Source organism: Sceloporus occidentalis, unplaced genomic scaffold (assembly GCF_023333645.1).
Source record: "Sceloporus occidentalis isolate IW3139 unplaced genomic scaffold, rSceOcc1.0.p SCAF_12, whole genome shotgun sequence".
Classification (NCBI taxonomy): Eukaryota; Metazoa; Chordata; class Lepidosauria; order Squamata; family Phrynosomatidae; genus Sceloporus; species Sceloporus occidentalis.
Genome location: NW_028316992.1, coordinates 12,327,913 through 12,340,188, shown reverse-complemented (window position 1 = coordinate 12,340,188; position 12,276 = coordinate 12,327,913). Strand labels below are relative to the sequence as shown.

Here is a 12,276-nt window from a genome sequence, read left to right as displayed (position 1 = left end):
CACAGAAGGGCCGGGTGGCTGCCTAGAAAGGAGGGAAGGAAAGGGGAGGGTAAGCCAGGGACTTTTGTCCCCAATGGCGGCGCGCGTGCACGCACGCCGCCATTGGGGACAATAGGGACTTGAGCATATGCGGATTTTGGTATACACGGGGGGGGTACGGAACGGATCTCCCGCATATACCAAGGACCCACTGTATAGTGTTGTACGGTTAACTATGGCTGAAAAATGCTAGATAGGTTCATGATATTTTCAGAAAATGGGTATTTATTACTTTGAAGAAACACAAAATGTGAAGGTCAGCTGTGATGTGAAGCACATTTCTGATTCTCACTTGAGCTTGGATTTGCAAGTGTGACCTCATTCTGCTTTATAAATCTGCTTTTATTGATTCTGAATATATTGGGATGTATAGCTATTATATGAACCTATGAAGTTGCCTTACACAAGTTGAGATTATTCCTCTATCTACTCTGGTATTCCTGACATTGACTAGAATGAGGGTGCCAGCCATGAAAAACAAAAACTCAACAGATAAAGATTCTTTACTCATTCTGTTGCACTCAAATGTCATATAAATTTATTTACTAGATTTAGATTACCTATAATGATCATATATTTCCAATATCATTTCTTCTAGTGCTCAGTTCCAGTGTGCTAAGATTTTGTAGTTAAAGCAGAGACTGTGAACAACAAGAGGGAAGTAACTGTATGCCTAGGTGAATCCTACTGTTTGAAGAAATATACAAAATACCATTTACAGAACAAAATGAAAAAACACACAGTCCACTCCTTAAAAACAGAGAGACCATTCAGTTATATGGAGAACATATATAGAGGGGTAAGGAACAAGGAGTTGTCAGCCCCAAGACGTGTTATTAAGCTGAAATTACAGAGGAAGAGCCCAGAGGAAGAATGAGCATTGGTGTAAAGAGAATAGGAAATGAGGAGGAGGGAAAGAACTGTGTTAATAAAACTGGAGCTAGAGGCAGCTGAGTGGAGGAAGGGGAAGAAATGATGGAAATAGGAGTAAGAAAGAATAGTAAATAGACAAAGAACAAGGAGCACATAAAGAAGCAACAAGGAGCAGATGGATGAAGAATGCTAGTTGCCAGAAGAAGGCGGGGGGGAGACAAGTTAAAAACTAAAATGGTGAAAAATGAAGAAAAGAGACCTAATATAAATTGACATGTAGAAGAAAGGGAAAAGATAGATATGAAGTCTTACATAGGGCATTAAATGTTTATTTTTTACTCCAAGCAGTACTATATGGGGGGGGGGGGGGTCTCCCACTTGTCCTTACATACATCTGCAACATCTTATAAATGTAGCTGGGATTTATCACCTGTATCTTGCACAATATATAGTGTGTGTTTTTTTATCATAACAGTTCTCAAGGAGCTAAAAATTGCATACTTCTGGTAAAGTATCTGATTCAGTAAAGAGGCTTGAATTGGTAGGCGCCTATTGTTAGCTCATGAGAAAAGATGATAATGTATACTGATGGATATTTGTCAAAATAGACATTATTGTCTCCCCATAGATGGTCCAACCAGACTTTTCCTTGAAGCTTGAGTCCTGATACTCTTTAGTTCTAACATCATCTCTTGATTTGTTTTAACATTTTTGAATAGGGGTAGTGAAAATGTTATAGGTATATTATTTTTGTGACTTAGGCCTGTTACAGACTGCCAAAATAAAGCTGCTTTGGGTCTCTTTGGAGGTATGCTGTTTAAATGATGCATGCATCCTAAGAATCTGGAAGCTGCACCAAAGCTGCACTCCAGTGCTTAGGAATGGAGTGTGGCTTTGGCGCGACCTCCGGACTCTTAGGACCCATGCGTCATTTAAATAGCATACCTCCAAAGAGACCCAAAGCAGCTTTATTTTGGCAGTCTGTAACAGGCCTTAGGGCTGGTACAGACCAGCACTAAAAGGTGCCTTGTGGGCGGCATGGTGGCATGGTGTACACATGATGTGTGCCCCAACAACTCCCAGAAGCCACCCACCTGCCCACATGTGGGCTGGCTTCATGGCGCTCTGGCAGCGTGGGATTTAGATGCCGCATGCTGCCTGAGCACTGCGAAGCTGCGGTGGCGACGGAAAGGTTGCCCTTTTGCTGGCTCATTTTGCCATCCCTTTTTTGAGCTGGCAAATAGCCAGATTGGAGCCGCGGCATGCAGTTGCCACAGGCCTGATCTGTCATTCAAAGGGCTGTCTGTTTCGGCCCATAGCCTATTATTTTTCTATTAACACCATGAAAGGAATACTTTGGTATAATGCAAGAGAGCAACTCACGTTGTTCAATTGCTGAAAGGCATAATTTGTTTTCAGGTTTCCATCCAAAAATATTTTTGTGACTTCTGTGCATCTTGGAACTTGTGCTGAATTTAATTTTTTTCTTCTCCAAATTCAAAGCATTGTGTAGTAGCTCTTTGAAATTTTCAGCCAAGCTAAATTGAATAATACCAAAACAATAGCACATGCCAACTATTTTAAAAAGTTTGCATGCATTATAACACAGCAAGAGTGAGGACTGGGTTGAGAGACTAATGTCCTACTAGAAAGGTATGGTGAATTTGTAATTTAGATTTGAAACACCAACCTCAGTTTTCTGCAGCATATTTGTAAACTTGACAAGTTGAAAAATAGATTCTGATATAACAAAAAAGAATGAACATATTGTTTTTATCATACAGTAAAAACCCTGAGTTTCCTGCTGTTTATATACAATTGGCCCTCCCATTTCCACGAATTCTATGCCCATGGTTTCAGCTATCCACAGCTTGAAAATATTTCACACACAGAAACACAAAAATTCAAAAAGCAAACCTTGATTTTGTATCAGGGGCACCATTTTACTATGCCATTCTATATAATGGCACTTGATGATTCTTGGATTTGGTATCCACGAGGGCATACAAAACCCTGGAACCAAGCCCCAACAGATATCAAGGGCCCATTGTATTAACGGCTTCTAATCCCTGGTCTCTTTTGAGTGTGGTGGTATAAACTACTGTTCTCAGATACCTCTTTCTCACGTCACCATATTTGTAGATGTGCAGTTAAAGTATTCATCTAAAAAAGTAACGTGGAAAACATCCTTTAGTGATAAAGATGAGTGAAATCTTGAAAACTGTCCTCAATTTGCTCACAGCTAATCCTCATTGTATACTGGTTTTGGACATGGGTTTTGTCTTCACAAGCTAATAATTTATCCACTCACATCTGTGTCACTTTGTTGCATAGCTCTTTAAAAACTCAGGTGTCCTTAACACAAACAAAGTGGAAGGTCTGTAGCTAATTCAAAGTGCAGCCATATTGACAAAAGCTCTGGAAGATGGTGAAACAATATGTAAGGTTATTACTAGTTTCCAGCATTCAAAAAACTATTTTAGGCATTCAGAAAAAAAAATTGCCGGTTCAGTGGAATTTTTACTTTTTTTTTCTTTGAATGCTAGACAAACTTTTATCACCTCTGGCAACTCAATGTTGAAAATAGTATAGTGTACTATCAGCATGGGTATTGCATTCAGTAACTTCAAATTTCTAGAAAGCGATTCTTGCTGAAATAACTAAAATGTTATGGTTCTAGCTTTTATGTCTTCTTAGTGATGGACAACAAGTGATCTTAAGTCTCCAGTAGGGCACTTAAATGTTAGCTCTTAATGGCTTTAATGTTGATTTTTGCATGTAATTGGAAGGTGGAGCCTTTGATTGTTAGAAAGCCAAATAAAGCTTGGTATAACCAAGTTTTGGAAACAGTAAGTTATCTGAGAACTAACAGGAGGTCATGCTAGCTACTGGATTTGGTTGTTGTTTTTAATCTGAGCACACTCTTCATTTTAATAAACTATGCACATAGAAAATATAACGAGAAGGCATCAAATCACTGGAAAAGACAATAATGCTAGGAAAGGAAGAGAGGAGAAGGAGGAGAGGAAGACTGCATGCCAGATGGATGGACTCAACAGGGGGGAGGGGCACGGGTTTGCAGGAACTTAGCAGAGATGTGGAAGATAGGGGTTCTTGGCAGTGTCTCCTCCACAGGGTTGCCATGAGTCGAAGTCGACTCGACAGATAACAACAGCAATAACAACAAAAATATAAGATCAGATCTGATTTTCTGTAAACATCATGTATTTTGATTTATTACATTATAACATATTCAAGGATAGGCAGGGAGAATGTTGAAGATTTCTTCTGTTTATTTATTATTATATGGTGATCAGGGTGGGGTTAAAACTAATAAAATAAAAGTTCAAAATGTTGAGATGTCAGTTTGCAGGAGCATTTACTAATTTTATATCTCAGCTCATCATGGATGTGGTTTGATATGAATGAACAGCTTTTATATAAGAATAGCTATGCAAAGAATATTGTTAATACCTGGTTTCTTGTCTTTTTTGGACTGACATGAGGCTTTGATAATGTGTCCAGTACTTTTTGTAGAACTTTGATGATTTGTGCCATTCTTCAACAATAGTTAAACTAGTTCAGCAAGTCTCCTTCAGTCTGGCCAAATTTAACAGCAATTAGAAGGTTGGGAATATGTGTGTTTAACATTATTCCAGTGTATAACGTGGGGGTAGGTGTGTTGAAACTCATAGGAAATAGGAATGTTGACAAATGTCAACTAAAGAGCTATAAAATGCAGGTTTTAAAAATACATTTTGTAGAAGCAGCTGTTCTTTCTGTCTGCTTTGTACAGGTCACCAGAAAGGCCTACAGGGGATCTTCGGGAAAGAATGAAGAATAAGCGACAAGACATTGAAACAGAATCACAGAAACTTAATCCAGAAGAGCAATCTTCTCCTACTAGGGTAAGAATGGGTCTGTCTGTTTCCAAGATTACTTTAATTGTAGTAGAATAGAGGTGTGCTTCTTACAAAACATAGCTGGTCATAGTAGATTTCGTTCAGATTTACTCCTTTATGAATAGGTAGTCTTAATGAATTTGTGGAGCAAAGACTCCCTGCTTGGAGGAAGGGGTCAGTCAAATGACTTTTGCTGAACCCCTCTTTCCACTGTCCTCCAAATGCCACCACATACACTGTATTGGAAGGTTCCTAAACACTCCAGAGCCACTTATGGGGAGCAGAGCAGGTTTCAAAGGGAGGGAAACATGAGCAAAAGCTCCCTCCTTCCTTCTTCCCTCTAGCATGAGCAGAACTTCCATGAACACACGATTGGATCCCATCCAGTATCTTAAATGCCAGTTATGTAATACATGCTTAGAATAGACTGACCAGTATCCGAGTAGTTAAGTGTGCCCAAGAGGGTCTTTACATTTTTGGAGTAGTAGGCAGCCCACTCTCTTCCCTCCCCACAGCCCACAGCAAATCCTTTTTGAAACTAGAGGAGTTTTAAAAACAGTTTGGGATACTACACATTCAGTCTGCTGATGAGAAAAAAATCGAACTGTGTGTCCCTGAGTTTGTTAGGAAACCTGGCCTTTGATAGTAAACTGTTGGCTGTGTCCATATTTGTTTGTGCACATGTCCATCCATGTAGCACAGTCTTTTCTTGCCTGTCTTATCTTATGCCCCCTTCAAACCTTTGCTGAGTGTTGGAGCTTGGTTTGCTTTTTCACTGACTTTGACTCGTATGTGCATTCCCCCACCACACATCTTAGGCCTTTCCTGGGTGTTCCCAGTATATACTTACACTGTCACAAATGTGGATCCAGCCCTTTGTAGATAGTACTTGGTTGGATTCAGACTTATTTGTAACTCCAGTAAACAATTTAAAACAATGGAACATGATCAGCATTTAAAACAATGGAATATGATCAGCTTGTCCCAAGTGTGACTAAATCTGGCTTCAGTTGAAAAGTGCCCTTTCTGTGTTTAGGTATGTAACTGACAGAAGATATTGTATACATTCATGTAGAGTGGGCCCTTGTTATCTGCTGTGGTTTGGTTTCAGGAGCCCCCGTGGATAACAAAATCCGTGGATGCTCAAGTCCATTAAATACAATGGTATAGTAAAATGGTGTCCCTTATATAAAATGGAAAATCAAGGTTTGCTGTTTGGAACTTTTACTTTTTTGGAATATTTTCAAGCTGTGAATGCTTGAATCTGTGGATAAAAAATCTGTGGATAAGGAGGCCTGACTGCATAAGTCTAAAAATTTTAGTCAAAAAATTGACCCCAAAAACCTGAGTCAACATATCCATGGGTCAATGTAAGTACAGTGCGCCCGCACCATGCGCTGATTCATTTTACACAGCTTCCAGCTTACGCAGAAGCCACATGGGGAGTACAACTATGGTGTGTGTCCCTGTGGCGCGCGCACACTGCGCCAGCACATACACACCCCATTATTTCCGGAACGGATCCCCCGTATAAGGAGAGGGCCCACTGTACTGTATTTTAACTTTTTTTTTAAAGGAACCATCTCCTGGTGAAAGGCAAGATTGTAATCTATCCTGGAAGCGCTGTCCCCCCCTTTGCTTTCTCGTCCTTGTAGCCTTTAGTATGAGCACAAACAGTAATGCCTGCTGGAATTTTGTAAATTCTTTGGCATCGTTTTCCTTTGCTTTGTCCTTTAGGTTTGTTACATACCTCTAAGTTGTACCCTCAAGTTATCCACAGGTTAGAGCAAAATCCCATCATTTTAACCCCAAAACCTACCCTTAATTTATACATGAGGTCAACTTATAGTAGAGTATATACAATAATGTGTTCATTACCTGATTTTTAACTAATTGCATACATACACACAAAAACACATGTAATTTTTTTTTTACCCTCATGATTTTTTTTTAATGTGCCAACTTCTCTTAATAAAAAGTAATCCAATTTTGACAAGATTCTTATAAGTCCTTCAATTTCTATCCACTTTGGAAATATGGTCTGTTCAATATTGCAATATGACAAAATTCAAAATGGCTTCAGATGGTAATTTCAAACCATCATTATTTCACTGGAACATAATTTTAAATTTCCTGTGAGTATGATTTGTTCTTCGTGTCATAAAGGTTGGGAACTGATTATTTGTATAGTCTGCACAGGGACACTCTTTTTAAGAATCCTCGGAAATTAAGTCTTTCATTTTTGTAAATATTACTGTCAGGTTGGTAGAATTAAAGCCCCGATGGAAATTTAAAAGTTTTATTGCTTTGGCACATTCTCTAAGGAACTCGTCTTATATTGATTCTGAAATTTTCCTTTAAAAACATTTATTATTCACAATGAAATAAGTTCTCCAGCCAAAGTATTTTCCTTCCTAAAATTGTGATTTCCATTGGGTGTTTCATTTCAGGGTATCTTCCACAGTATCTTCAGTGTCTCCCCACCCGCGTCCCAAGAAGGACATCCGTTTCTTTGCTAATCGTGTTCTTAGTGGCCTTTTCCAATGTAACATCATCCAGATATTTTGGACTACTGTTCCACTGTGCTTCAAACAGGATGACCAATGGATAGGCACGGTGGTAGTTGTAATCCAAAACATTGGGAGGTACCAAGGTTAGGGGTGACTTGATTAGGAATAGGCCCAAACTCTTTCAGATGACTGTGGGGAAAAAAAGTGGCTTCGTCTTTTTTTACAGACCAAGCTTTACTCCAGATTGCCACAGTGACTGATGCTCTTTAGATTAGGATGCAAGTAAGAAACTCTTCTTTATGCCTGCTGAGAAGATGAGTCTGGAAGGGGAAATGACAAATGGTGAATTTGTGAAGGCAAATGTTTCAGAAATATGTGTTCCCTTCCCATTTGGTTTTGTTTCATTGCAGGTAGTGTTAATGTAAGTTGATATCTTTGTATAGATGCAGCTGTCTTGTGCCAGCTGTTTACTTGTTGTCACCATCAGTGTATGAGAGTAGAAGCATGTCCATGGAGGCTTGACATGGTGGGAATAAGAGCTCCTTTGCTTTCAGTTCCTCTAGTGCTCTCTGAGTCGCCCTCCCCCCTTTTCAGTAGCTGTTGTCCATCCTTGAAAAGTACAGGGCTCATGTGCGCTTTATGTCACCTATAGCAGTATTGCCATTGGGCCCTGTTTTGAATTGCCTTCTCATCAGTTCTGACCTCAGAATCAAGGTCTGTGTTTTGGTCTCCCATGGAAAGCTCTTCTAGAAGTTTAAATTGTTCTTTTCATACTGCTAGTTCATTTATCTCATTAATAACCCTAGGAATGAGCACTAAATTGAATACCATTGAACAAGGATTAGGTGTACAAGAAGTCTGTGCTGGTCTTATCGATCCATCGTGACATAACTTTGTTTCTCCTGAGATTTGGAGAGCTGTTGGTTGAATCTCAGAAGCATGGGAGCCAAAATTGAGTAGAAGTCTTTGAGTAATGAAAGAGCTATCCTTGGCAGTAAACAGTTTCAGTTGATATCTTCTGTTTTTCAGTATTACAAATACTACAAAATAGACCTAGTTCACATGTAGTGAAACTATATATTTAGTTTCACAAGGCAAGCATAAACCTTAAACCTCTGCACTTCCTCTATTGTTTATCTCTCTTTTGCATTTGAGGGGAAAATTTGAAACCATTTGAGATTTTAAACAAAAAGCAGTGTTCTGTTATGTCCAAATGCAGGATTGGTGGCTTGTTCAAACTGTAGGTACTTCAAACTATAGTTTAAGACCCTGCTTTGTGGTTTGGAAAAAACAGAGCATTGATTCAGGAATTAAATTTGGCTTAATAAGGGAGGAGACGCACAACTCTCTTGATAAGGAGTTTATTGTGTGAACAAAGAAACTGGGATGCCCCTTGTGACCCTTGCCTTCCCACTGTATGTGAATTGGGAACCATTGTTAATGGCTTTTCAACAAGACAAAACTCGAAAAGCCAGCTTCTGAAGTTAGGATTTGGTTTTGTAAATGTAATATGGTTTCCTGTGTTTGGATGAAAAAGGAAAGTAGCTTTTTAAAAGTGTAATCAGAAACTTTAAATTTTGTCCCTAATGCATAGTGTACAGACCCAAGTCTTGTGCCAAGTCTACTTTTCTTCCTTAATACTCAACTGTGGTCTAGCATTATATCTGAACCAGGCCTTTCTCTTTTTTGACTATTCATTGTAGGCCTCTCTTGACATGAGCTGAAAGGAGAAGAGGCACATTTTGTGATTCTTTAAATTTTCATTCCCATTTATTTTGAAAATCTTAAGATGAATTAGCAATATTAATGTTCTAAGGAGCAGATTAAACTCAGGCTACCATAAAATTGCTAAATGCATCTTCTTCCAATGTCTGGTTTTAAAAAGCAACTAACTTAGTTTGCGCTTTCTTTCTTTTTTTCCTCTATAGAAAGAGGCTTCGAGAGGAAGGCACAGGGGGAAGGAAGATATTAAAATTACAAAGGAGAGGACTCCAGAAAGTGAAGAAGAAAATCCGGACTGGGAAACAAATAGAGACGGTAGGTGAGATAATCTGTTAGATTCAAAATGCAAAAAATTGAGCTGTTAAACATCAAAGGAGAATAAGCGGGCATTCTGTAGTCTTCTCTACTGAAAAAGATAAATGTATAGAGTGGAGCGGGCAAAGTGAGGCCCTTCTAAAGATGAGAAGGCCCAGGGGAAAAAATGAGAAAAAATAAGGGGGGGGGCTTTTTTTAAATGGCCCTTTTCTCCAGCGGGACAGAGGGGAGAGTATTATGGAATACTTTTTTGTAGAGATGGATGAATAAAATATTTAAGACAAGATTTTCATATATTTCCTCCACCCAAAATTATTTCTGCAAACTATGTAACAGAAAGGTTTTTATTTTAGTGTTAGACAATGTGGGATGTTAAATCATTGTAGTTCATGGTCATGGTCACTTTTTATCAGTTATTTTTATGAGAATGAGTGCTTTTTTCCTGCTTGACTCTACAGAGAACTAACAGAAACAAAATATTTTCCTTTGTTGTACTAACATTAACAAGTGCCATCTATTTATTGTTTTTTGCATAATCTGAATAAACTGGCAAAACTGGTATGGATGATCAAAAGCTCCTCACTCCTGTTTAAAGGAAGACTCAAAGAAATATCAAAGATATATAATTTTCTTCTACTGATATGAATTTTAAATCCATAATAGTGCAGTATCAAATTATTATCCCTTAAAAATCCTTAATCTGTACACATCACAGGGCCCATATAAGTTTGTCCTTGACTTTTTGCACACAAATATTTGTTCTTTGTAGCAGTTACTCACTGCTTGAGCAAGCAGAGTTATGCACTGCCATTTCTACATTGCTTATCTCTCTTTGGATTTACAGATATGTGAATGCAACTGCACACATCTACCAAGTCAGATCATTTAATTGACTAACCTAAAAATACGTTTTTACAAAGTAACCCATTCTGAACATAAGACTTATTTTTTAATAAACACGCACAGGATTTTTCTGTAAGATTGGCATTATCTTCTCTAATAGTGGCATTCTATGGCCTCACAAAAAACCCTTTCCCAACCATGTTTGCCAAGATCCCTTTAATTGGAGATGCTGGGGTTTTAACCTAGGACTTAATGCATGCAAGGTACATGCTGTAGCTCTGATATATAGGCCTTTTCATAGAGGTGAAATTGGTGACAATTTGTGAATTCATTCAGCCACATTCCATGGCTCATCTGAGTCTGTAGAAAGACTTGTGTGAATTGCTAGAAAAGTGAAAACCTTATGGATTGTTACTGCTATATTTGGCAAAGGAGCAGTAAAGCTGTGTGAGAACAGAAATGAAGCAAAATGGGTTAAAGAAGAAGAGCAAGAAACTATGATGTGGGATGATTTTTTAGGATGAGGAAACCACTGGAGATACAGTGCACAAAACTGAGGGAACAGAAAAAAGAAGAGTGACAGACCAGAGAAAGGGAAGGAGTGAAAAATGTTATGCTATCTGGATGATGGAGAAAAGCAGACTATAGATGAGAGTTGGTAACAGTGAAGGTTTCAGAGGAATTTGTGCTGCTGAGGCCAAAAAAGTGACAAAGAACAATCCATGTAATACTAGTCCAGTAGCCTCTTTAGCACACTGGTGGAGTGCTTGGTAGTGAAGAGGGCACTGGTGTCCTTTTCTGCCCTGCCTTTCTCATTTCTGAGTCTTTTCCCTCTCCCGTCCCATGACTCTTCTCTCTCTGGGAATTTAAATCAGAATATTTAGAAGGACTTGTTAAGAGTGTAGAATTGGCACAAAGAACAATGTATCATGGGATAAAAATAAAATAAGGTGAAATAGATTCTGATGTACAGTAAATCTGGGCAGTGCCATTGCTAAATAATTTCTCTTATCGAGAAATATATTCTCTTTTTGATTTGTATCAATGTTAAATTAATCAGTCTGGATCCTTATATGTTTATCTATTATATTATAGTAATCGTACTTTATTTTTCTTCTTTTATTAATAAAGATTCTGATAACGGAGACGTTAACTACGATTATGATCATGAACTTTCTCTGGAAATGAAGCGCCAGAAGATCCAGAGAGAGTTAATGAAGCTTGAAGAGGAAAATATGGAGAAAAGGGAAGATATAGTAATTAAAAAGGAGGTTTGTATCTTCAAAATAAACACCAACTAGTCAGTAAAAATGAAGAATTAATAACTGACCAGATCCTACAGGCACTAGTTACTTGTCTGCTGCTGTTAGTGGCTGCCTCTGCTTGAGCTTTCTTTTCTTCCATCATAGGAGTCAAAACAATTACTTTTTGACACACACCCCATTTAAATGTATTAGAATTAAGACTTGTTTTTAATGGTGCTGGCATTTTAGTGGCTGTATTTGATATATTTCACAAGAGCCTGTTCACTGTAATTTAGAATTAGTGAATGGCTTTTCATGAGCATAGCCACTGTAACAAAACAAAACAGAATTTCATCCATGATAGATGTCTCATTCACACTGACCGTTATAGTTACTGACTATTCATTGGCACTTTGGCAACAAGAGGATGTGGCTCTTTGGTTCATGCCAGGTACTCAGTGTCAGTAATTTCTTCACACCCAGACGCCACCCCCAAGAATGTCAACTTTTTTGAAGCAGAAGACCTACAGTATGAAGAAGGTGGCAGAAAAGATCCACTCTGCTTGCAGGGTCCAAGCCATTAGATCCAATGAACAAATGGCTTTCTATTACATTTACTTGGTTTATAAGTGATTTTCAGGCTTTTTCAGACAGAGTGCTTTCCCCACTTTGAATCAGAATGCCCATTGTTACAACCTTTCTGTCCAGAAATGCTGCCAACACAGATACTCACACGGCTGATAAGAGCCTGCTGGGCAAGATAAACATGCCGAGCTGCCAGCAGCCGTTCCTCCTCAATGCCAAACAATGTCCAATAGAATAAGCCAC

At 38.5% G+C, this 12,276-nt stretch overlaps 1 protein-coding gene across 3 annotated transcripts in view; it reads left to right on the top strand.

The window, feature by feature from the left end:
* LOC149305278 (zinc finger CCCH domain-containing protein 13-like) overlaps positions 1-12,276 on the top strand; it is a 51,294-nt gene that overhangs the window by 14,598 nt on the left and 24,420 nt on the right. For all 3 annotated transcript variants that reach the window (XM_089478004.1, XM_089478002.1, XM_089478003.1), the window contains exons 4-6: positions 4,709-4,820; positions 9,253-9,361; positions 11,336-11,475. In XM_089478004.1, coding sequence (XP_089334130.1) covers positions 4,709-4,820; positions 9,253-9,361; positions 11,336-11,475 — 361 coding nt within the window. The remainder of the gene's footprint in view (positions 1-4,708; positions 4,821-9,252; positions 9,362-11,335; positions 11,476-12,276) is intronic.